Genomic DNA, 27,016 nt, shown 5'->3' with positions numbered 1-27,016 from the left:
TATTTCTGGGAAAAAAAGGTGGTGGAACTCAGTGGGTTGCCAGCACAGGGGGCAACTCTTGGCGGGAGGTGGTGCCCCTGGTACCACATGTGCACGCGCAAAGGGCACACATACTCCCAGGGCCAATGATGTCACTTTGGGACAGCTGGAACAAGGGGGGAGTTTTTAAAAGTTTAAATCACCCTCGGCAAAAATGGTCACATGGCTGGTGGCCCCGCCCCCTGATCTCCAGACAGAGGGGAGTTTAGATTGCCCTCCGTGGCCGCTCCAGCAATACGGAGGGCAATCTAAACTCCCCTCTGTCTGGAGATCAGGGGGTGGAGCCACCAGCCATATGACCATTTTCAAGAGGTTCCGGAACTCCGTTCCACCATGTTCCCGCTGAAAAAAAGCCCTGAAGTGTTCACATGCATACTCTCCCTGGCCTGGTGATCAGCAACATTCAGGGGAAAAAATCCCAATCAAAAGGAGGGAGTAGGGTTGGCAACTCTGGGTTGGGAAATTCCTGGAGATTTGGGGGTCGAAGGCCAGGTTTGAGGAGCTCAGCGAGGTATAATTCCATAGAGTCCACTCTCCAAAATAGCCATTTTCTTCATGGGAACTGATGTCTGTGGTCTGAAGATCAGCTGCAATTCTGTGAGATCCCCAAACCCATCTGGAGGATGGCAGCTCTAGGAGGGAGGTAGATGTGTGGCCATTTCCTTCACAAATTCACACCTGGCAATTGCATGGAGGAAGGGGGTGGGCAGCGAGCTGTCCCTCTCCCCATGTTCAGTCAACACTGCGGAGGGGTCACGTGTAGAGGGCCTATAGCATTTCTGACTTGTGAAAGAGTTTCAGTTTGTTATTGTGAGCTGCTCTGAGTTTTGGGAAAGGGGGTTTATTTATTTATTTACAGTATTTATATCCTGTCTTTCTTCCCAATCAGGGCCACCGACATTTTATAAACCCTTTAAAAGAAAAGACAACTGAAACTACAGCGGATGGAATTGCACACCAGACACTCAGGTCATCAAAGGCTTAAGCAGAGTTAAGGAAGTAAGTTGTTACTATTAGGCAGATAAGGGCCTATATCTTATCCATGATCTACATGAAGACCACAGGACCACACAGTCCTACTTATCAGCAAGAGGTTGTATTTTCTAATGGCCCTGATACCATTTTGTCCCTAATTTTACATTTTGGACCTGCTTTACCAATATGGAAATTCTTGCGTTATCATTCTTTAGGGTTCAATTCTCTCCCCCAAGGTCTCTACAACTAATTTGAAAAGTGGGTGGGGCCACGTGGGGATCTTCCCAACAGCTTTTGTGATTGGCCACTGGAGATCTAATTGGCTGTGCAGATTAAAATAACATTTCAGAGGCAGGTGCCTCCACAATGCTGGTTTTATTTTTCTCTCATTGCTTCCTAGAGTATTTTTAAAATAACCCCACTTCCCCACACTTGGACTTCTTCCGTATGTGTGGCTCTGCCTCCTGTGGCAGCCATTTTGCAGATAGCTCCACCCCCTACAGCAGCCACTTTGCAGATAGCACCACCCCCTAAAGCAGCCATTTTGCAAATCCATCCACCACTGTGTCAGAATTCCAAAGGTGACCACAGGCTCAAAATGGTTAGGGACCCCTGCTTTACAACTTGAGAACAAAGAGCAAAAGCATTCTCTAAGCCTTATTCCAGAACTTAGGTCATTTGACCTTAGGGCATCTCCTCAGACTTTCAGATCCCTAATACACATGGGAATGGCACCAAATTATACATTCTTTTACAACAGCTTCTCTCCTAGTTTTATCCCTTTGCCTGTACTGGGAGAGTAATACTATTAGGTTTCAGAGTTACCAACTTCCAGGTGGGACTGGGAGAGCTCCTAGAATTACAACTGCTCTCCAGACTAGAGCAGGGTTGCCAGGTTCAGGTTGGGAAATTCCTGGAGATTTTGGGGGTGAGATCAGTTGTAATTCTGGGAGATCTCCAGCTGCCACCTGGAGGCTGGCAACCCTGGGGGAGATCAGTTCCCCTGGAGAAAATGGCCACCTTGGAGGGTAGAGTTTATGGCATCATGGCCCCCTGAGCTACTTTCTTTTTGCAAACCCTGCCCTGCCCAAGATCAACCCCCAAATCTCCAGAAATTTATCAACCTGGAGTTGGCAAGCCAAAGCTTGCTTTACAGAGCTGTAGTAAGGACTGCTCAAACAATTTTTATTTTATTTATTTTATAGTCTACCTGTCTCACTGAGGCGCAAAGCAGATTACTCAATGTCAGTCCAGTCAGTTTCAAATACCTAACAGGGTATATACATGCCAATTTGCAAAACCTCAGCAGAAATCCAATACAGAGCTGAAGAAACACTGAAACGGAGCACAAGCAATTCTAAGACAGACAGTTTCAGGGGGGTAGCTGTGTTGGCCGGCTGTAGAAGAGCAAACGGGAGATCCCTTCATACATATCGATGCTTGTGATTGCAACTCTGCAAAAAAGAAAAGAAACAAAAAAACTCATCACCCGCCCCCCCCCCCTATATAAATAACTACAGCATTGGAAGCGTGCCTGCCCCATTCAAAGCGATTTATTTCCGTACACAGCTAAGCTTGCCACAACTTTTATGCACCACGTTGGCGTGCTTTGGAAACTCCCCCTACAGAAGATAACACTCTAGATTTCGTACTCCGTTTCTCATGCCAACTTGGGGTCCGCTTTAAAAGGCACGGGGGTGGGTGGTCCCTTTAGAAAACCAGCGGGAGGGGGCGTGGCGCGCAGGAAAAGCTGGGCGGGGCCGGAGAGAAGCCCTGCGCGCTGATTGGGCCGGCCCGGGCGCTGCCAGCACTCCCCTTTCCCCTGCCCCCCACCGCCCGCGTGTCTGCATGTTGACCCGGGAGGAGAGTTTCCCTGGCCGGGGCGGGGGTGGCTCGAAGGGAGCTGGAGGCTGGAGCGAGGGAAGAGCGCGGAGCTGCCGGATCCGGCGCCGGAGGCGATGCTCGCCTGGCTGTACGATGTAACCGGCTGACAGCTCCTTTGGGAGGCGCCGTCGGGGGGGTCCAAGCAGCCGGGCGCGAACGCCTCCCGTCTTTTTCTTTCCCAAGCCCTCCCGTCTTTTTTCATTTGAAAAAGCGGCGAGGGAGCCCCGTTTCTTTCTGCCCCCGTCGGGCGCTGGTGCCATGGGGCTGCCGACGCTGGAGTTCAGCGACTCCTACTTGGACAGCCCGGATTTCAGGGAGAGGCTGAAATGCCACGAAGTGGAGCTGGAGCGGACCAACAAGTTCATCAAAGAGCTGATCAAGGACGGCAGCCTTCTCGTCGGCGCCCTCCGGAGTGAGTCCCTCGGGGCCGGTTGGGGAGCAGGAGGGGAGGAAATGATAATAATCGCGGGCGATTCTTTTGTTTGAATGGATCAAGGGGGAGAAAGGGCTCCCCTTCTGGTCGCCGGAAAGTTTTCTCGACATTCCAGTCTCTGTTCCTTCGCTCGGTCCTGGGGGAGAAGCATTATTATTATTATTATTTTTGGAGACGTGCGCGCTTCTGGGTTTGCTTACGTGTGTGTGTGTGTGAAAGGGACTCGGCTCTATTGGCGAAATGTCATAAAACTTGTTTGTTTTGGGCTCTGTTTCAATCTGTGCTTTTGCTAAATATAGGCCCTTTCTGATAGCGTAATCTTAGGCATACATTTCCTCCTCCCTCTCAGGAATTAAGCCCGTGGTATGAAATGGAGCTTACTCCCAGGTAAACCTGCTCAGGAATTTCGGTGTAGTAATTGCACTGGGATGGTATCTAGGATTGCCTTGCTTTTTCTAGGACCCCAGTCTCAGAACAGCATGCAAGAGGAAACCAAGGTATAAACAACAAATAATGCAGGTGTGATTAAAAAGGGTCTCTCCCCCGCCATACCGGAAAAGTAGCTGCAAGGTGAAACTCTTTTCCCAATACAGCCTAAGCCTTTACATTCACTTGCATCGTATTGTTCTGTAAAATTGGTGGTGGAAAGTGCCATCAAGTCATGGCTGACTTATGGTACTCGCTGCTGGGGTTTTCAAGGCAAGGGGCCAATGGAGGTGATTTGCCATGGCCTGTCTCTGCAATCCTGGTCTTTGGGGGTCTCCAGCCCAATTACTAATCAAGGCTGACGTTGCTTAGTTACCGAGATCTGATGAAATCAGGCTTGCCCAGGTTATTTTCCTTCTTTGACATTTGCTGAGTTCAACAGGGTTTATTTATAGGGAGGCATGTATAACACTGCATATGTGAACCCACAATGTATGTATTATGCAGATGCAAATACCAGGGAGCCAAGATTTGCTGCAGTTTCCCAGCATGTACAGGACACACCCAGCTGATGCTGTATCATAGATGAAAGTGATGGACGTACCTTCTCGGAAGTCTTCCCATTGAATGATGATGTGACTACAAAAAGCCACAGCTTTTCATTTGCTGCCGTAGACTTAACCAGATTTTAAAGGCTGGTGGGTTACTAAAGATAGTTTCAGGTGGATAGCCATGTTGGTCTACAGTTGAAGAGCAAGATCTGGGTCCAATAGCACCTTAAAGACCAACTAGATCTCCAGGGTAAGAGCTTTTGAGAGCAAAAGCTGTGGATGCTTTCTTTAAAACTTGTTTCACTCTTCCTCCAGTGAACTCAGAGAGCTGTGTGTGGGACTGTCCCATTTGGTACTCATAAAAAGGCTGTGAAATATAAATATCATGTATGAAAGGAGAGTTCTCCTGGCTCAAATCCAACATGGGATCTGCTGATTTTGGGAGTTGGGAAGCAGAATAGCTACTTAAAAGCCCCCTTGCCTTAAAAAGTGCCTTAAAACGACTGTTTGTTAACGCTGCCCTACGTACTAGTATAAGGAGCACGTAGACATTGGAAAGTCTAGTCGGGTAGCCATAAACGTAGCAGCAGATTAAAAACAGGAGTTCAGTGGTACCATGAAGACTAACCCAATTTATTCCAGCACAGACATTTGAGAGTCAGAGCTCACTTCATCACGTGCATGCAAGAGTACAACCCTTAGGCAGATGTATTTATTCTTGAAGGTGTAGACAGCGGGGAGGGGGGAGATGTTACAAAGGGAGGCCAGATTAAAACAATATCAAATTTAAAAAGATGCAAAAGGCCTTATCCTGAGACCCTAAAGAGCCATGGCTGGTCGAGCAGTAATACTGACTTTGATAGACCAATGGTTTGACAGTCTAAGATAGTTTTCATGCAGCTGTTGGTCTGAGCAAACATGACTTATTTTTGTTTGTGCAGTAATTTCATTCATCCTAAAATATGATACTGGGGTTGTAAACCAAGACAGATGTGATTTTGTTCCTTTATATTGATCTTGGATTCATATAGAACTTTGGATCTCCTCCTTCTCTTTGATTCTTGACTTTAGTATACATTTATTATAGGAAGATGTTCATCCCTGTATTGACTTTTCCTCTTTTTATTGGTGTTTTAAGAGGATCTCTCTTCAATGAAGGTGACGAATAAGCTTCCTCTGACAATCACCCCCCCCCCCCCCCGGTTTTTCTTGGTGAAGCCATAATAATAAATTTGTTTTTGCTAAATGTCTCCTGTGTTTTTGGTCAGCTTAGATAACAATCTGCGGCCAGCTAGTGCGAGAAATTTTACTGCATGCCTTGAAATTTTGCATTTTTTTGAGAAGGTTTGTGAGAACTTGGATGTAATGTGCCAATCTATCAAGTGCATTTTTCTCTATAAAAGGAGGCGATTGTTTGTTAGCAAAATATCTGCGCCTGAATAGCTATGATCAGATATTACGGCCAGCCTTGAGTTAACCCATCACCTCTGTGTCACTGGCAGAAATGAGTAATCCTTCAGTTTTGTATTGACACTAAGCAAGATGAACGATCAGCGTCATTATACTTTATTGCTTTACCAAGTAACATAACAGTCTCTGCCCACTTGAAGATCCCATTCTCAGTTTGGTAATGAGGGAGGAAGGGGAAGAACGAGAGTAGCAAAGGTCATAGGGAAGGGATATGAGCAAACTCGTGCTCTTCTAAATGGCCATTCAGTCTTCGCTTTGGATATATATCGGATCATTTGTGAAATTTGCATTGGCAGCAGGAATAGGCTTCAAAGTTCAATTTGGCCTGCAGCTTGAAAAACCTAAATCCTGAGCAGTAGTGTAATTTCAGGTGCAATGTGGCAGGCATGCCCTTGACTTGACTGCAGCCGCTGCTGATGTACACTTGCTCATCTCCGGTTGCCACTTCGCAACCCGGATAACCCTCCTGTCTCCTTAAGAGTTTGGCAGCCATGAAGGAGACAAGAGGAACAGCCTGCCCTTGCTTTCTGCCTCTCAAAATCTTGCCCACTCAGCTGAGAAGTAAGGCCCTGCTTTCAGTGTGGGGCTGGTGAGGTGGAAGAAGCCCACTGTCTTGTTTTTAACAGCTCTGCAACTTGTGCCTAGCAGCTGTGTGGCCTTAGATAGCAGCACAACAGAACGATAGCTGAAAGGGATGTGGTTCTCTGGAGGACAAACCAAGCCTGCTAGCTGCTTTCCACAGGTTGCAGTGGAGATCCTGAACCTATGTAAAGTCACACAGGAAGATGTATTGTCGAAGGAGTGACACTGAGAGATCTCTGTCTTTTGGTGCTACACCTCTGAAGATGCCAGCCACAGCTGCTGGCGAAACGTCAGGAACTACAATGCCAAGACCACGGCAATACAGCCCGGAAAACCCACAACAACCATCACACAGGAAGGTTCATTGTCTTGCCAGCATCATGTTTAAATCAGACGTGAGGGGAAGCACTGCAAGAGATACCACAACTGTGTTCTTATTGGGGATTGTGGAGTGGGCAGTTAGGCAGGACATTTTTCTGGAACTTTCTTGCTGGATGACCTTGAGGCACTCAAACAGTCTCAGAGCCAAGCTACAAGTGACACCTTACACAGGTTGGATGTTTGTCAGCTTACCTCAAGTTTTGATGGGAAATGTAGGCGTCCCGGTTTTATAGCTTGGCTTTCCATTACAGCTGCAAGACCAGGATGCCTACATTTCCCATCAAAACTTGAGGGAAGCTGACAAGGGTCCAACCTGTGTCAGGCGTCACTTGTAGCTTGGTTCTCAGCCTAACCTATCTCTCAGGGTTGTTGTGAGGAGAAAATGGAGGAGAGGAGAATGATGTAAATTGCACTGGATTATCATTGGGGAGAAAATTGGGGTACAGACGAACTAAATAGAATTCATTCTTTCATTGTCAACCTCTGGGCCAAATACAACCTCCATTCAGCCCTTCAGAAAGCCAACACAAGAGGGAAAAAGAGAGTCAAGATTGTAGCAGGCTGATTTGAGGAAAGGAATTAAATCATTGCTTTGTCATTCCCTCTCTGTCCTCCATTAAAAATTAGTTGTTGGCTGAATTCAGTGAATGCTATACCACTAGATTAACTTTGTGTGAAATTGTTGTCTGGATTATTTTAAGCCACCTTGAGTACTTTTAGAGGAAAGGTGGCTAATAATTTTTTTAAAATAAATATAATGTGGTGATTTGGGCACCTGCATTTTTATCACAAAATAATAAAAATCTGCACGCCCAAAATAAAATGGTTTATTTTGGTTCATAGATCTTGCTCATAGCTGCAGAGATGTTATTTTTACAACTAAGTCTACAGCAGCTGAATTTCTTGAAGAGCTGCTTATGAAAGAGGTATTTTAGTCAAGTGATTTTGTTATCTTTGCTTAGACGGAATAAATGTAGCATCCAGCAGTCTGGTGCAACACCATTTTTCACTTGATGTAGAAAAACCTAAACAGACAGTTGAATAAGCTGATAATTTGACTATAAATTCTTCGCTTTGATTCTTGAAGGGCCGCTTATACAACTGTGAACAATCAGTTGTCATTGGATGCATAAAGCTTGAACAGTCTTGGGAGCAGAAGGCAATTTATTTAGTAGCTTGACTCATATTAACCAGTGGCATAATGCCTTTTATTAAAGACCAGCTAAACTGTCACAAGTTGTGAGCAATCTTTCGAGTTCCCCATAAGCTTTCATTAGGTTGGGGGTTCAAAACTACAGAAAGGGGGGTGGGAAGACAGATGTATTAGAGCGTGATTGAAAACCTCAAGTCTCCTTATTGTAACAGGCTTAAAATGGCATACAGGAGGTGTTGTAGAGTGACCGTAAGTTTTTGTAGACCATGTTGCTGGGTTTCACTTGACATCAGAACATTTTTTTAACAGTCCATTATGGCGACTTGCAGTTTTTCATTCATAGCGCTTAAGAATCTTTATGTTTAATAGCCCAAGCAACTTCAGGAGTGGCTGAATCAGGTTTAGTCCAGATGAGACACTGGGAGTTCCCTGATAGCATTTTTAAAAAATAGTGGGATCTCCAGTTGTTAGGTATATGGATGCCTGACTTGTAATGCAGAATAATTGCAGAATAATCCGCAACCACTCTGTTACCATTTTCACAATTTGAAATGGCCCTGGGGACTTTTGATTTGTCCAGTTAGGGAAAGCATACAAGTACCAATGCTGTTACTTATATGCAGGGTTCATTTCGAGGGGGAACGCACAGGAACGCAGTTCCACTGTTCCCCAAAGAGATCACATATCAGGTGGCCCCACCCACCTGACTCTCGGCCATTTTGGGCCCATTTCAGCCTGGATTGGGGCTGAAACAGCCTGGATTAGGCCTCTGACGGGTGGTGGATCACTTTTTCCGCTCAGCAGTGGCCCAATCCTGACAATTTTGTGCCCCTTTCCGGCCATTTTCAACACCCTTTTGCCATTTTGGGCCCAATTTCGGCCATGAATGGCCAAGATTGGGTCCAAAGCAGCCAGGATAGGTGACGTCAGGGGTTGTGGCATATGCAAATGGGCTATGCTAATGAGTTATGCTAATGAGTTCCTCCAGCTCTTTTTCTACGAAATGACCCCTGCTTATATGTTTCCATACTGGAGCAAATAGCATATAGCACCTTCCTGGGACCGTTCCAGATTGGGAACACACATAGGGAGAATATTTATGCCCCCGTCTTCACTTGGGGTCCTGTGATTGATCACTGCATTTAAAAAAAACAAATTTTAAATGTTTTTAAATGGGAGTTCTGATCATGGGACCTGCATGTCGCTTTAGGCCTGGCCTTTGGCTAAGGCAGCCGTTTCCACCCCAGCATAACTCTTCATTAGGTTGGATATTCAGAGCAACATCACCCAAAAAAGGACAGGGCGGAGACAGATATTTCAGGACATGACTGAAGGACTCCAAGTATGCAGAATTCTCTTCTGTTTAAAATAGTGCATTATATTTAGCAGTGTTTGCATGGCCGTGACATTTATTTATTTAAAATATTTATATCCTGTACCCTCCCAAATCGATCCAAGGCAGCTTTTGAAATTGGTCTGTAGTTTGTATAGAATTATTTTTGGTTTTGTTTGCTGATGATTAAAAGTAGGGCTGCTGACAGCTTCCTCAGAACTGTTGGGTGAAAAAAAAACCACATTTACCCAGTGCTTGGAAAAGAGGGGGCATTAAGGCTTTTTCGTAAATTGTGCAGGACACAATTTACTGAAGTAGCCGGCCTCAGTGACGTTGTATGGGGTTGCCGAGCAGCCGCAAAATGGCGGACAAGGACTTGTGATGTAGTCTTGTGATATCTCAGTTGCTATTTGGGGCAAGGTAGAGCATCAGATAGAGCTTGGGCTGGAAGGGTATTAGTGAGAGTAAGGAGATAGAGGTGAGGAGTGGCGAGGAGGGGGAAGCACAAGACAGAGAGCAGAGGAAGGAAAGGGGGAGTCCCCTTTTTGTTTAGTAATAGTAACTGATACAGTTTCATATGTGGTCTGAAAGAGCCAGTTCGGTGTAGTGGTTAAGAGCACGGGACTCTATTCTGGAGAGCCGGGTTTGATTCCCCACTCCTCCACTTGAAGCCAACTAGGTGACCTTGGGTCAGTCATAGCTTCTAGGAGCTCTCTCAGCCAAACCCACCTCACAGGGTGATTGTTGTGGGAATAATAATGACATACTTTGTAAACCGCTCTGAATGGGTGTTAAGTCATCCTGAAGGACAGTATATAAATTGAATGTTGTTGTTATTATATCTTACAAAGTAGCAGGGCTTTTTTTCAGCAGGAACGCGGTGGAATGGAGTTCCAGAACCTCTTGAAAATGGTCACATGGCTGGTGGCCCCGCCCCCAGATCTCCACGCTTGGCGGCGCAGAGGTTAATCTAAACTCCCCTCTGTCTGGAGATCAGGGGGTGGGGCCACCAGCCATGTGACCATTTTCTCCAAGGGCAATCCACTGAGTTCCACCACCTCTTTTCCCAGAAAAAAAGCCCTGCAAAGTAGCATAAGAGTTTTCAATCACTAAATTTTAAACAAGGGGACTAAGGAAACAAAGGGATGAGTGCAGCATTGTCCTTTTAAAACACAAGTGTGGGTATTGGGGAGCACACTTCAGCATCTGTGGATGCACACACATTTTAATACAGTTTCTTTTTAATATTATCTAAAGTATTTTGGATATTGTGCAAGCCCTCTTGAGTTCAAGACAAAGGGGGCATATTTAGGATTACCAACCTCTAAGTAGGGCCTGGAGGTCTCCCAGAATTACATCTGCATGTGCCCCAGAGAGCACTTTGTACAACCAGAAAACATCTACTGGTGGTCCCTGGCCCTAGGGAGGCTCGGGTGGCCTCTACCAGGACCAGGGCCTTTTCGGTCCTGGCCCCAACCTGGTGGAACTCTCAGTCTGAAGACACTCGGGCACACCAGGATCTTGTATCATTTAGGTGGGCCTGTAAGACAGAGATGTTCTGCCAGGCATATGGTGGAGGCTAATTTTAGCCCAACATTGCCGAGCCTTCCACCGGTCCCCCTCTACAAGGGGTATGGAGAGTCCACTCCCGCTGGTTGCCCTGAAAGGGGCACAGTATTTTATCTGTTTTTATAATTGATTTTAAGCAGTATTTTAATCAATGTTGTGCCTTGCCCTTAGCCCGCTTGTGCGGAGGGCGAGTTATAAATAAATAAATCTGGACTACAGAGATCTGTTCCCCGGGAGAAAGTGGATGCTTTGGAGCGGGGACTCCATAGTGCTATTCCCTACTGAGGTCCCTCCCTTTCCCTAACCCTGTCCTCCCCAGGAACCACCTGCAAATCTCCAGGAATTTCCCAACCCAGAGCTGGCATCCCTAGGCATAACGTTTGGCTGCCAGCCCACCCCGCTCTTGCTCTAGGCAGTCTTCAAAATCACCCACTTCTTCTCCAAGCACACTGACCGATTTCTCGGGGCTTAAACTTTGGTTCACTTTTGAATATTCTGTTCTTGCTTCTATTAAAAATACACTGAAATGCAAGCTTAGAAGAGAGACATGTTTCTCACGGTTCTCTGGAATTTGTTTACTTTGACAGCCCTTTGTATAAGGGAAGTTTCACTGTTTTTGTTTCTCAAGCCAGGCCTGAGAAGTTCGCAGAATTCAGCGGAAACTACCTTCCATAGATGCCTTTTTGGTTAGGCAGCTGGGCCCTGTGGTGGGCCCACAACCCTTTCCAAGAGGGCTGTGTGGGTAATATAGTTTGCCAACCATTCCTTTTTTTAAAAAGGGATTTTAAAGTGATACTCTTTCACAAGCTCTTGCACAAAATCTTGAAATCCTTTGAGGCATTTTGCAACTAAGGCCTGGTTCATATGCCTACTGGGATGGTGAAGCTTTCATATGTTTGACAACTACATTCCCTTCTCGAGTGGCAATAATGCTATGCATAAAGAAAGTCATCTTTTGATTTTGACACTCCTTCCCTTTACAAGGGGGGGGGGTGGGAAATGTGAAGGAGGATCACATAAGTTCTGCATCTTCCACTGTGCTATTAGTGTGGGAGGGGAAGGCCCCCTTTTCCACCATGCAAAGATTTTCACCATCCTGGGTGCAAACAAAGAATGCAAAAACCTTGAGCGTGTTGCATTTTCCTACGCTCCAGGAAAGGTCCCTGAAATCAAGCCCCTGTTTTCATACACTGACTTGTACTCTCGTTATGAAGAGTGTCTGAAATGGTTCTCTGCTGTGTGTCCTGAGACTCATTGTGCTTTGTAGGAAGTGATTTCAGAGTCAGTAGTTAAACTGAAGTTGCTTGGTTCTAGCCTATAAAAGGGGAGCAAAAATAGCAGGTTACTTTATTATGGCTGGTCCCTAATCTTTCTGTGACATATTTCAAGGTCCAGAGTTAACCAAACATTATGCGCTACGGCACAGCTGCAGAGAAAGAAATCGCTTTCACTCTTTTCCCCTTGCCTCCAAGCATGGAGCTGAGTTTCTGCTCATAGCTGAGTTGTGCGTTGACTTAATTTATTAAGGATGCGAAGTAATTCTGTGCAGCAAATCTAAGTGATTCAGCCAACACCAGAATTATAATTTTTGCACACATTGAGCAACGTTGCGCACATTGAGCAGTGGTAGAGCATCTGTTTTGCATGTAGAAGGTCTCGGGTTCAATCTCCGGCGTCTCTAGCTAAAAAGATCAGGTGAGAGGTGATGTAAAAGTTCTTGACCTGAAGCTCTGCAGAGCCATGTCTATTCAGAGCAGATAATACTTGATAGAACAATGTTGTTTGTTTGATTGATTGTTTATACCCCTCAGTTTCTCTCCATTGGGGACCTGAAGCGTCTTATATCATTCTCTCCTCCATTTTATCCTCACAACTGTGATGTAATTAGGCTGAGGGCCAAGCTACACACGACGAATGACACTTGAACGGCAAGTGGATTGAGTGGAGGGCAAGTGAACAGGGAGAAATACACTCGCCGTTCAAGTGTCATTTGTCATGTGTAGCTTGGCCCTGAGAGAGCATGACTGGCCCATGGTCACTCAGCAAGTGTCCATGGCACTCCCGGATCCTCACTAACCCTGTACACACAACTCCTCCATGTGTTTACGAAACATGTGGCAAGAGAGAGCTGGCACAAACACATTGGCCTTGCCTCCCACCTCCTTGGGATCTCTGGCTCATGAGCATGGTGCCAATGCACAGAGGAAGTGTCTGTTCATACACTCCCTCCCTGTGGTTGGCAGTTGTACGCAAATTTCACCCCTGATGACAGGTAGAGAGCATATGTGCAGACATTTCCTCTGTGAGCTTCCATTGGGCAGGTGATCTGGGTGATCTGGTGCCCATGTTGAGGAAGGGGGTGGGACCAGCATGCTTGTGCCTGCAATCCCTCTCCGCATATTTAGTCAGCACTAGAGATGGGCATGAACTGGGGAAATGGCAGTTCGTTGTAGTTCGTTGTGTTTCATGATGAAATTGCCTGGTTCGGTAACTGGTTCATTTGGGTCATGAATACGTCACTTTCGGGACAGCAGAAGGTCTGCAGAAAGCCCTTCCCCCCATTGCCTAGGAAACTGATTAATCGGTACCAGGCTGTCTGCAGTGATGAACCGAAAACTGAACCAAACAAACTGGCCTAAAAATCATTGTGGTTCGTCAGAAATAACCTCTGACGAACTGCTGGTTTGCAAACCAAAAACCAGTCCAGCCCGTGATGAACTTTGGTTTGTATTTTGGTTCGTGCTCACCTCTAGTCAGCAGTCAGTGGGGTCATGTGTACAGGGCTAGTATAAGGCAGATTTATGTGAAACATGCATTGATCTTCAGTGCCATTTATTGGCTTGCTAGGTTGCCAGAGTACACCATTGTCAGTAGGGGTGTCAGAAGTGCGGCAGCTCTCCTGAATCTTATCATGATCTCAGTACAGGCATTGCACCCACAGAGATAAGTATGTACTCCTTGTAGTATTTTAGAATGAGCTAATATATTTGTTTGCCACTGCGAGAGAACTTAGTGCACTGTGGGAGACAGAAAGCTAAGCTACAAGAGATGAATTATGCAAGGAGGGGCACATGAAGGGAGTCGCCAGGGAGTCGCCAGATGTTAGCCAGGAAGCTGAGTTTGTAAAAGAGATCGGAAAGCTTTGTCAATTCCCCCTCTCTAGGGAGCCAGGGAGACCACTGCTCAGAAGGTTTATTTCCTCTTCGAAAATGAAACTGACAGAGCCTTTGGGAGGCAAAGAGGAAATTAACAAACCCTCCTAGCAAGGATCTCCCTGGCTCTGTAGAGAGGGGAAATTAACAAAGCCTTCCGATCTCTTTTACAAACTCAGCTTCCAAGCTAACATTGCAACTCCCTTCACATGCTCCTCCTCGTGTAATTCGTCTGTTGTAGCTTGGCTCAGAGGTTCCAGGTATGGAGTCTGTGGTCCATCCAAAGTTATTTCTCATTCAGGAAGCTTTAAATTTTGGGACTGCCTGAAGCAGCAGTAGTAAGCATTTGCCCAGCGACAGCCGGATTGGATGAAGGGAGCTCTGACTCTAGAAAACACATATTCTGGAAATCTAGTTGGTCTTTAAGATGCTACTGGAATTGAATCTTGCTCTTCTACTACAGACCAACGCGAGTACCTACTTGATGCCAGATCATAGTGACTGAGTGTGAGGCAGCCATATGGCGGTATGGAAAGAGCTAGGTTGAAGTCCCACAGGTGCTGTTACCTGATAAGGCCCGCTCATTTGAAGTCCTCATGGTAACGAACAATTCTGTTGAGCTACAGTAAAGTTTAGTTTGGCACAAAAAGGCAGATTCCAGCTTTTGTCATGCTGTTTTTATTTGTCTGAAATTTGATACTGTTGCAGCATACAAAGCTCTGCTTTCATTTCCTTGAAAATCCATGCCAAAAACACATTTCTTTCTTCAAAGGATTAAAAAAAAAGATGTTCATTTTTCTGTGTAGTGACAGCGGTAGAAAGCATTTACAGTTGAGTATGTAGAGTGCGATGTTCAGCTGCAATTCCTTGAATTTGGTGAAAGTGAGAAATACCTATCATATACTTACTGAGAATAAGACAAGATGTATTGACTAAATAATTACAGGGTTAAGGAAAAAATTCAGTTTACATGGTGACTGTGGGCATATTTCCTTGTGAATGAAAGAGATCCTTGTATTTTTTCCACAGACAGGCAAGATAGCTTTCAAAATGCCTTTTCCAGATTTCTGAAAGGCTGTTGGTAAACTGTTTCCAGTAGCTGGCTTTCTTGCTTAGCAGATATTTGATCAAATGCCCGCTACACATTTATAGATGATTTATTAGTTTTTTTTATGGTGGCCTAGTATGCTTCTACTTGAAAATATTTTGCATATAATTTGAAGTTTATGTACTTGATGTTAACTATTTGAAAACAGATTTATAGCAAGAAGCTGTCTTTTGGTGGTGTTTTATATCATTCTGAAGTGAATGGATTGTTCCTCTGTTCCCTACAGTTTAGTTGCGGGGGATGGGGACCAGTTATCCATGGGAACAGGAGAAGCTGGAGGTTCTCCGAATTAGTAGAAAGGCAGACCAGGAATGTGAGATCTCTCCTGTCCTGGATGGCATTATAGTTCCCTTGAAAAGCAAGGTTTGCACTTGGGAGTGCCATGCAACTCAGCAGTCACTTTTGAAAACAAAGTGGTTGTGTGGTTCAGAGTGCTTTTGCCCAGCATTGGCTGTTGTGTCAGCTGTGTCTAGGGTTGCCATTCCCTCGCTGGGGGTGAGGAATCCTTAGATCCCACCCTTCCCCCCGCCCTGCACCCACTTACTTGGCTGGCAGGGGGGGCATGCTCCCTGGGCTGCCCCTTCCCCGGGCGGTACCTGCGCTGCGAGACTGGGTGGTGGCGGTGGCAGCAAGATGTTGTGACTGTGGCGGTGGAAGTGGCACATTGCTGCGACCGCTCGCTCTCACTGACGCCACCTCTCGCCACCACCTTTTGCCGCTGCTGCCTCTTGCTGCCGCGGCCCCTGTGCTCCAAATGACAGCAAGTTGCGGTGAGAGCGAGTGGCTGTGGTTGCACCGAGAGTGGGCGGCGGAGGCAACAAGGGCCCCCCTTTGACTTGGGGGTGCCCTTTGACCCCGTGTGATGATATCACTTGCGGAAGTGATGTCATCATGTGAGCCAGGAGCGCGTGCGTGGAAAAAGGAAGCAGGAGTAAGTACTGGCTCCCAATCCCCTGCCAGGAGACTACAGGGACCTGGGGATCCCCTGTCAAGGGACTCCAGGTCCTTGGCAACCCTAGCTGTGGCTGTTCATGGCACAGTCAGATCTAGCCATGGTGATCCATACCTTAGTTCTATCTAGAATGGAATATTGCTGTGTGCTCGAATTGATTTAAATCATGATTTAAATCACAATTTAAATCACTAGTCAGTAAGACTAGATTTAAATTATGGTTTTATACATAAAGACTCATTCTTTTCTACATAAAGACTCCTCACACATAGCTTCTTGTGTACATCTATTCTACTCCCACCAATCTTCTATTCATTGAATTTTTTGAAATTTAGCACTTAAGAGGTAACGGGTTGGTTCTGTGTACAAAGGAACAAAAGGTACAAAGGTTTTGCAAAGGAACAATGGGATTAAGATCTTTTTCTCAACTGTGTATATTTATTTTATAACCTTTTTGCTGTGAAAAAGAGACGTGATCTCTGCAGACGCTAATTCACAGTTTTGAGAACTGTAAAACCAAGCATTTGTGATAATATCTTCTAGATAGAAACATTTTCCAATAATCTTACAGAAACTTCTGGAAGAGCATGACGTGAATGGATTAACGGAGTTCGTTTAAGAAAAAATTTAAACATTGCCTGAATATACATCTTCATGCTACGTAATTAAAAACTAATCCTTATTTCATGATGATAACCTTTGGACTATAATGTATCTTAAATAGAAAACTATCTTTAGATAGATTTTTCCTCAAAAAACATTTATTAAGAAAATCTGATTTAAATTTTAAAAATCTGATTTAAATTTTTTAAAAATCTGATTGAAAAAAAATTATTGATTTTTATCCGTCCTGATTCGGAATCAGCAACTAGTGAAGGGTGCTGTGGCACGATTGCCGATTGGGGCCACCTATTGGGAGCATGAAACTCCGATATCACCACCATGACACTGGCTGCCGGTCCGGTCCTGAGCACAATTCAAAGTGTTGGTTTTGACCTTTAAAGCCCTACAGGGCTTGTGACTGGGATATCTGAGAGACCATCTTTTCCCATATATTCCTGCCCAGGAATTGAAATCACAGACAGAGACCATCCTGACTGTCGCATCAGCTAAAGAACCTCATCTTTTGTTGTGGTGTTCCACAACTATGGAACAGCATCCTTAGGGAGGTGTGCCTGGCCCCCTCACTGCTGATCTTCCAGAGGAAGCCGAAGATGTTTTTTTTTTAAATTTAGGACTGCTTTTAATTAACTTTGTTTCTACGTTTATTGGCAGTCTTAAACTGTGCTTTGAAACTTTGTATTTGTTTTATAATTGTTATTCTATTTATCTTGTAAGCTGTTTTGAATTCCTGCAAGTTAAAAAAAGCGGCTAATAAATGCTTTAAATAATTAAATAAATAGGATCCTCCAGAGTCAGCACAAGCATGATCCCAGCCACTTGTGAAGGAGCTCAGTAGGTTTTGCTTACACATAACCAGGGCTTTTTTTCTGGGAAAAGAGGTGGTGGAACTCAGTGGGTTGTCCTTGGAGAAAATGGTCACATGGCCGGTGGCCCCGCCCCCTGATCTCCAGACAGAGGGGAGTTTAGATTGCCCTCCACGCTGCTAGGCGGTGCGGAGGGCAATCTCAACTCCCCTCTGTCTGGAGATCAGGGGGCGGGGCCACCGACCATGTGATCATTGTCAAGAGGTTCTGGAACTCTGTTCCACCGCGTTCTAGCTGAAAAAAATCCCTGCACATAACACAGGTTGTGTCTAGAGACCCTAAATGCAGCAATTCCAGCAGCCATCTTAGCAGCAGCCACCTTCTTCTTCCCAGATACCATCAGGAGGCAGATAGCCTCCCCTCCAAACAATAACTTAACTGTATTATCCTTTGTTGCTCTTTACCACAGAACCAAGAGATAAGAATATACATAACAAAACATTCCCTTGCTTGGGGTGTGGAATGCATAAATGTCCTATCTTTACAGCCTTATGATGCTGCTATAACTTCGTAAGTGAAGCAAACAGATGTAACATTTCCAAAGGGCAGGGTCTGCTTTGCCAGCTGATGTCCTCATTGCATGCTAAATCTGAAATTAATTGGAGGAGAGCTAGAGTGCCAGATAGGGTTGCCCTTGGCCATCAACCCCTGGGAGCATGGGGGGTGGGCAGGATTGGAAACTGGACATCACTTTCAGTTTCAGAACAGGAAGTAATTTCATGACACTCTAGGAATTTCCAAACCTATATGGTTTTTACCAGAGATCTGAAAATTCCTAAAGCACTATGATGTCACTTCCTGTTCCAAAACCTGGAGCGATGGTCTAATGGTAATCAACACTGTTTTCCTTCATTGCTACATTGAGTGACGGCAGGGGATGGGGAGTGTTGGCGGGAGGTTGCCCACCAGAACTGGTTAAGTGGGAACGGTAGTAACAGTAGCAGAAACCTCATGTTGAATCTATGCAAAGGTGTCATTCAGCCCACAAATCTAGGAGATGGTGGTAACAGCAGGAAAAGAATCTTCTCTGTCACAGTTAAGTCCATTGATTCGCACGTGCTCTGAGTGGCTCTTGTTTTTTTGCCCCCTGAAAGGTGTCCCACTGAAAGGTGAAACCTTGTCTGTTCACAGTCTTTGGCTATTAGCACTTCCCATTCTGTATATTGCCCATGAACTTATCCAAAATACGGCCATTCTAGTTGTATTCCCTGCCCTAAGTCATTGGAGACCGCTTAACTTGGTGCATTTAGGAGAAACATTCAACTTCTGGTCACACCCAGCTTGGGCATTCAGCCTTCTGGAGCACTCTATGACATCTGACATCGAAGCCTCTCTCTTCTGCTGCAGGAACTGTGGTTTCTTTGCCAAGCATATTGCAACTGTGGTTTGGTGCCTTAACCATGGTTGGTGTTAGTGAATGTGTCAATGCTGGGAAGGCAAGGGAAGAAATTGCATATTAGAATGAAAGTGGATGAGGAAAATTGCCGGCATTCATAAACTGAAATACAAAGAGAGAATCATGGGAAAAATAAAAAAAAGAGCTCCAAGAGCGCCGGGACTAAGTAACTAAAGAAACAAATGAAAAAAACAATTAATAAAGCAAAGTGAAGGAAAAATGTGTGGACAATTTCATCTCTTCATTGTTCATAAATAATACATGTTACACGCATAAAGCTGCCAAGGGAACTCAGAGGCATGCAAAGTCACTCATGTAACAATAAGGTCACCATAAGATAATTACAATAATGAATACAGCAAGTAAAGTGCAATATGCTTATATACAATAAATATCAATAAATAACAATAGAAATGTGACCACTACAATAAATATAGTGCCTCGAGTTACAAAAATGTATCTGAAATACAATACGTTGTAACAGTCCTATTTCATAAATTGAACAAATACACTCTTTAAGGGAAATATCCATCAGATCCAAGAGGAATATAGAAAGATTAAGGAAAAGATACAAATCTCGATCGATGGCAACTCGGTGCAATTAATCTAAATCCTTTTCTTTAATTCAGGATGTTGCAATATTAATAAATATTTGCAGTCAGACCTTTATAGAAGATGTTTTTATGTGGTTTGGGAGAGCTGTGTTCTTTCTTCGCTGACTACTTAACTTTGTCTGGTGCAAATAAGATAGATGCTGTTCATAAGAGAGTAGTGATTTTATGAATGCTGTTCTCTCTTACTGAGTGTGTATGGATTCTCTGGGGGATTTATAGACTGGGAATTGTTGTGGCAACCTGGCGCTTTCCTATTACGATTAATTCAAAATGATTTTCTGCTTTTATCTGTTCTTTGCAGTGTACGGTTCTTTTCATCAACTATACTACCACAAAACTTTGTGTCATTGAAATGATTTCTGTGTATTTTTCTCTTTGTAGGACTGCCTGCTGAGATTCCTAGAGAAAATAAAGGCTTTTAAGATGTCAAATATGCAGGCATATAAAACAAATAAGATTGATCCTTGGATTTTTTTCGTTTATTTAGTCTGATGTTTATGTTCTTCTCCATTGGTTAGCTTAGAAAGAGATAAACTTTTGTTTTGTTGTATATAACAGTTGTACATTGTGCTATGTATTCACAATTATATGCCCCCCTCTTGAGAAATTCTGAAGCTGAATATCATTTTTACTCACAATCGAGTTCAACACTGTGCGATCTCTTTGATTAAATCCAGATGACAAAAGAAATCTCATAGTTAATTGGGAAGAAGGGTGACTTTGGAAGGGTGGGTTTGGAAGGACATGAAGGCCTATTGTCTGATCATTAAAGTATACACCTCATGAACAGAGAACTTCCATTTGTCTAAGGTGGCTGGCTACTAATCTTCAGCTATATTCTACTCTTGCTAATTTTTACAGCCATTTTTAGAAAAAGCCCATAGTGACTTTTTCTACCAGATAATGTTTTAAGTTACTATTATTTACTTCATTTGCGGTGTGAAACAGAATGCTGGACTAGATGGACCAGTGGTTGTTTGATCCAGCAGGCTTTTATGTTCTTACCTACCTTTTTCCCCAATGGGGACTTAAAGTGGTTGACAATTTTTCTGTCCTCCATTTATCCTCACAGGAGCCCTGTGAGGTAGGTAAGGCTGTGTGCAACCAGCCCAAGGTCATGCAGCAAGCTTCTGTGGTAGAATGGGGATTTATTTTATTTTAATTTTACTTTGTGTCTACCCCGCTTTTCTCCCCAACGGGGACCCAAAGTGGCTTATATCATTCTCCTCCATTTTTTCCTCACAACAAACCCTGCAAGTTTCCATGGCAGAGTGAAGAATCGAAGTTGGGTTGCCCAGAACCTAGTCCATCACTCTAGCCACTACACCTGCGTCTCTGAGATCCTAGTCTGACGCTCTAACCACACGTGTGAAGTATGAGCCTTGGTATTGTATTTCTTCCTATCATGATTTATTTTGGAGTGTGCAGAGGAGTGAGTAAGGGGGCTTACATAAACAACTCAGTCACAAGAAATGTAGTCTTGATTCTGCTTGAATTTTATTGAATTAACAGATATTCTCGGTACTTGGGCCTTGATAGATTGTGTACTTGTTTTTCATTTCAGTAGACAATATCCGTTTCTGTCAACAGCTAGGAACTCGGTTGGGGTGTTAATCTGACTTCTCTATACTAGAATTTTGTGGTGAATTATAGTTAAGCTTCAATAACTCCACCTAAAATCATTTTTCTTTTTGACAAACGTGCCACTGTTTTCTAATTTAGCATGGCAAGTATCTTGTGGAGAAACCTATTTGGTGGATATCTGAATTCTTCAGTTCGTTTTGCCCTAAAGCACAGAGTATATGCATTTTACTCGACATCTGGAGGTCAAAAGATAAGCTGAAGACATTTCAGTTTGCACATGAGGGTACTGGGACTTACTACTCACTTCCTGTTTATCTTGCTTGGAACCTTTGTGGTGGTTAATGTAAGAGGTTGCCTGTCTTCTTATCAGTTAAAATGTTGTCAGTGTGTCTTTATTTCTGAGAAAGGATGCTACTGGGAGTGGAAACAAAAATGCCCTGATTTTATTTCAGAAAAAGAGGGGGAAACACATAAGGGAAAGGAGGAAGGAGAAAGTTCAACCCCGTGAAAAAGGGCACAGTCCTTTTACTGTGTACGTAAGATCTGTCCATTTGCATAGGAACGTTTTATATATATTTTCTTTGTCAGGCGTGCCCATCTAATGTGTGCATACATACCAGGATCATGATTTTTTAGTAATCTTTTTGAGCCAGAATTGCAACTGCATTCTATAAGCCACTTACTCTAGAGCAGCCCCATTCTTTTTTATAGACATAATTGGGAGCAGAGCAGCCTCAGTAGGGGTCAGATGACAAACATACAACCCTCAAGAAGTTTGGGGAGAATTTGTTAAACTGTGCAGCAAACATATAATTTGCAGGTGTCATATAGATGCATCTCTAAACATTTATGTTTCAGGAAACCGTGAAATACGTTTCCCAGATGTACAGGAGGGTATTCGAAGAGAGACAAATACCCAAAACAAAAATGGTGGAATGCCATGTTTTAGGACCAGATATTCTAAAACAGTGTGTAAGCTTTTAGGTTCTCTTGAGCTAGATGCTCAGTCCCCCACTTCACCCCCTAAAAGGTGTATGTATGGGAGAAAATTTGTTGTCTACAGCATGGAAGCAAAGTCCCAAGTTTGCAGTAGGAATCTTAAAGTGGAATAACATTTTTTTGGGGGGGGGAAGAGTAGCATCACCTATGAGTGTTGGGTGACCATTTCTTTTGGTCTAGAATGGTCAGCTAACATTTCCTCAAATTGATAGGAGATAGTCCCCCCCAATGACCCTGTTAAAGTATCCATGAGATTGGTTTGTTGCATGTGAGGGATTGGGGTTGAGAAGAAAGAAACTACAATTTTGGGTTTGGAACTCCAAAGTGTACAAACAATTCTGAGATGGTTGAAGTACCTTGGGGTGCAGGGCCTCTCTTCTTCTCTAGGGAACAGCATCAGCAGGCCTCTTCTTATGCCCTTTGAAATGATTTTCAGAGGGGATTAGATGGTTTCATGGAACATAGTCCATCAACTGCCTCTAGCTATGATGACTAAAGAGAACCTTTGCATCCAGAGGCGTGGTAGTCTGTCGTCATTTGAGGAGAACTCCAGGCCTAGTCTGTTTTGGTTATCAGCTCTTTCTTATGACCTGCTTACTTTTGATAAGAAATAATTAATAGACTCAAGTAATTGCTGTCATTTAAACATCTGTGTAGAAATGGTATTGCCCAGACCAAAGCAAGCCCAATCTCGTCAGGTCTTGGAAGCTAAGCAGGGTCAACCTGGGTTAATAATTGGATGGGAGACCTCCAACGAAGACCAGGATCTCTGCACAGAGGCAGGCAATGGCAAACCACCTCTGTTAGTCTCTCGCCTTGAGAACCCCAAAAGGGGTCGCCATAAGCCACCTATGCCTTGACAGCTCACTCCACCATCAGAAATAGCATTACCATATTCTTTTAAGTCTGTTAATGATAAAGGTGTAAATATGTAGTTACATGCCATCAAGTTGCAACCAACTTATAGTGACCCCCAGCAAGGGGCTTTCAAGGTAAGTGAGAAGCACAGGTGGTTTGCCCTTGCCTTCCTCTGCAGAGTCTTGCTTGGTGTCTCCCATCCAGGTACCAACCCTGCTTAGCTTCAGATATCTGACAAAATCGGGCTATACCATGCTGTCTTCCCTCTCAAAAGTGTAAATAGTTACCTTTTAATAAAACAAGACCAAGGAAGCAAGGATTCTCTAGTAATAGTTTCCCTTTGTACTATACCTCAAACAAACCAAAAACATTGATGTGTACTTTTTGCCAGAAGATTGAGTGATCTGATATCAGGTATACACCTAGGGTGTTTAATATGCAAACCTATATCTGTTCTCACCAGAGTTATCTGGAACATAATGTTGACTCTCCCCACAACCTAATGTTGGGGTCAAATCCTGGTTAAAAGTAGACCTTAGCTCCCCCCACCACCAGTTAACATTGATGCCAGCATAAATTGGCTGTGGTTGGTATTTCCCTGCTGATCCTTTAAATGTGACTGATTATTTGGCCCTGGTCCAATCCTGTGAAATATTCCATTATGTGAAAAATACCAGTGTGTAGGTGGCAGCCAACGAGATTGACTCTTCAGTGGCTGATGCACTATAATTTTGTAAAAGGTAATTTCATTGCTTCACAATTACATTTAACTTGGTTGTTCTTTGCAATCACTGTAAAAGTCAGACTTGATGAATAAATGTATCTGTTTGTCCTAAACAGTAAACACTTCAAAATATTTGGCCTTTCCAGTTGGTCTTCATCAGTGATGGCCACAGGCATATACAGATTTAAAAGGGGATAAGACAGATTCATGAAGGATAGGTCTATTGATGGCTACTAACGTAGGTGACTTAAGGAGAACCTCCACATTAAGAGGCAGTGAATGTCTGAATCCTAGTGCTGGAACAGTACATTCGATTTATATACCAGGACAACTTAACACCCACTCAGAGCAGCTTACAAAGTGTGTTGTTATTATCCTCACAACAATCACCCTGCAAGGTGGGTGGGGCTCTGAAAGAGCTGTGACTGACCCAAGGTCACCCAGCTGGCTTCAAGTGGGGAATCAAACCTGGCTCTTCAGATTAGAGTCCTGCCGCTCTTAACCACTACACCAAATTGGCTTCACCAAAGTGGCTGCAGCCTCTATGCTCTGGTGTTGGTCCTTCATAGCAACTGGTTGGCCACTGTATGAGGCAGGATGCTGGACTAGATGAACCACTGGCCTGATCCAGCAGGGCTCTTCTTTTGTTCATAATTCTTTTCATGGCAACCCTGTCCTGCATGGCTTTTTGCCCACACAGATCCCACACATCCTGAAATAGCTTTTTTAGGGGTCTTCAATCTGCAGAAAAGCTGGTAGGATCCAAGCCCATTATTTGACAATATTTGATTGGTCCAATAACCAAACATTTTGGCCAATCAAACATCCAGCCCTAAATGCTAAGTTGGAGGGGAAATGTGTGCTCACTTGCTCAGTGAATGCCTGTAGCTGTCAGGAAGGAGCCTGCAATTCCCCAGTCCGTTCTTATTTTCTTAAGCTTCCTTCAGTTGTAATGCTACCTTATCTCACTACCTTGATTAGGAGTCTGTGGCCACATCCTTAAGCCTTTGTTTGTTTAAGTCAAAGTTGAACTCATGCTGCAGCTTGGCCATGTGATATAAAGCTTTTTTGGTTTGTGAAGCCTTTGATCAAGATCCATGTTGTTAAGATATCTAAATCAGCTGCCTGAGCTCATTGAAGGATTGAAACTTGATTGAAGGCTTACTAAACTAGGAGGTAGATCGAGATGGATATCCGTATTAGTCTCTCATTAGCAGTAGAAAAGAGCAAGTCTAGTAGCACTTATAAGACTAACAAAATTTGTGGTAGGGTATGAGTTTTCATTTGGATTGTCTCATCATAGGGTTTTCAAGGTAAGAGATTAGCAGAAGTGGTTTACCATGGCCTTCTTCTGCTGCGCAGTACTAACCAGGGTTAGTTCAAGTGGCACTGCCGTTGTCTGTGAAAGATCCTCCGCCAGTGTCACCTTCCACTACTGCTGCTGACCAGTAGCTAACCTTCAAGAATTCCTCCACTCCCATCACCATTGGAACATTCAATTCTCTTCTGCTAATGTGACCATTGATTCCTGAAGGGGGTGAATGCATCTTATTCTGGTGTCTCAGCTTTGTCCATTCCACCTTGAGTGGTCAATCCTGTGCTCCTTGACGGTGTTGCTCTCAGCTTCACTGACACACTCAAATACTATGGTATTCCCCATTACTATGCAGCACCGGATCTAGGGTTGCCCGCGCCTGGGGCAACCCTAGGCTGGTGACCTCGCACTGCGTGATGATGTCACTTAGGTGACGTCATCACGCAGGGCGGAACAGAGGCAGTGTGTGGGGCTGGGAAGCTGCCCGCGCCATTCGCCTCCTGGCGAATGGCACGGGCGGCTTCCCAGCCCTACGCGCTGCTTTCACCTGCCCCGCAGGACAGGGGGAGGCCAGTTTGCCGGCCAACCCCTGTCTTGCGGGGCAGCCGAAAGGCAGCGCGGGGGAGGGGGGGCTGCGAGGCTGCCTGCGCCCTCTGGCAGCTGGCAGCTGCTCCCGGTGCCCCCTCCCTGGGGGCGCTGGGGGCAGACTACCCCCCTGCCCCCCCTCAATCCGGCCCTGTTACTATGTATGGGGAATTACTATGTATGAGGAATCCAAACATTACTGTGTATGGATGTGAAAATTGGACAGTGAAGAGAGCTGACAGGAAGAACGTTGATTCATTTGAAATGTGGTACTAGAGGAGAATTTTGTGGATACCGTGGGCAGCCAAAAAGACAAATAAGTGGGTACTAGATCAAATCAAGCCTGAATTCTCCCGAGAAGCTAATATGACAAAGCTAAGGCTATTGTACTTTGGTCATATCATGAGAAGACAAGATTCTCTGGAAAGGTCAATAATGCTAGGAAAAGTGGAAAACAGTAGGAAAAGAGGAAGACCTAAAACGAGGCGGCTTGACTCAATAAAAGAAGCTACGTCCTCCAGTTTGCAAGATCTGAGCAAGTCTGTTAATGACAGGACGTTTGGGAGGTCTTTTCTTCATAGGGTTGCCATAGGTCAGAGGCGACTTGATGGCACGTAACACACACACATGAGCTTTCATGAGTTATAGCTCACTTCTTCGGATATCTGCTGTTTTCTACACTAGGAAGCTTTTAGTCGACTACCATAAGTCAAAATATAAAATGGAAATTCTGAAGGAACAAAAAATACTCACCTTCCTACTCACTCCACCGCTAGAAATACAGATTTGGAAAAAAAAAAATGAAATATCAAGCCTAATCTTATTCTACTACATAGAGTAGGGGTCACTGGGGGAGTGAGGGGGAGAGATAGCTGTGAATTTCTTGCTTTTTATAAGGGGTTGGACTAGATGACTCTTGGGTACATTCCAACTCTAGTTTTCTGTTTCCATGTTACTTTAACAGCATAAAATGATTCATTTTATAACTCAGCATATAAAAGCATACTGTTAATATTTATGGAATTCAGAAGTATGGATTACTTAATTATGTATTTGCAGAAGTGCAAATACTCCTGTTACTAAAGAGAGAGCTGCAAACTGCTGCTCTGGATGCTACCTAGTACAGTTATCTACTAAGAAGCAGGAAAAATGGACACTAAAAATAGAAAACACAAATACTGTAGTTGAAAAAAAGAGAAACTGCATTCCTTGGACACAGGCAGACTCATATTTGGATGTTGAGCTAAACTTTAACACTGAAATCATTGAACTCTTCCATAGTGTATTACATTGTAGCACATTGACGTTTTAAGTAGCTATGACATGGGTAGCCCAGGAGAGCCAGATATGATCAGATCTCAGAAGCTAAGGGCCAAGCTACACATGACGAATGACACTTGAATGGCAAGTGGATTGAGTGGAGGGCAAGTGAACAGGGAGAAATAC

General features: G+C 44.2%; 1 protein-coding gene across 1 annotated transcript in view; it reads left to right on the top strand.

The window, feature by feature from the left end:
* Positions 1–2,912: 2,912 nt before the first annotated feature.
* ARHGAP42 (Rho GTPase activating protein 42) overlaps positions 2,913–27,016 on the top strand; it is a 202,375-nt gene continuing 178,271 nt past the window's right edge. The window contains exon 1 of the mRNA XM_054973588.1: positions 2,913–3,310. Coding sequence (XP_054829563.1) covers positions 3,157–3,310 — 154 coding nt within the window. The 5' untranslated portion in view covers positions 2,913–3,156. The remainder of the gene's footprint in view (positions 3,311–27,016) is intronic.

Source organism: Eublepharis macularius, chromosome 3, assembly GCF_028583425.1.
Source record: "Eublepharis macularius isolate TG4126 chromosome 3, MPM_Emac_v1.0, whole genome shotgun sequence".
Lineage (NCBI taxonomy): Eukaryota > Metazoa > Chordata > Lepidosauria > Squamata > Eublepharidae > Eublepharis > Eublepharis macularius.
Note: the sequence above shows the minus strand (reverse complement) of the source record. Positions and strands in the feature narration are given on the sequence as shown.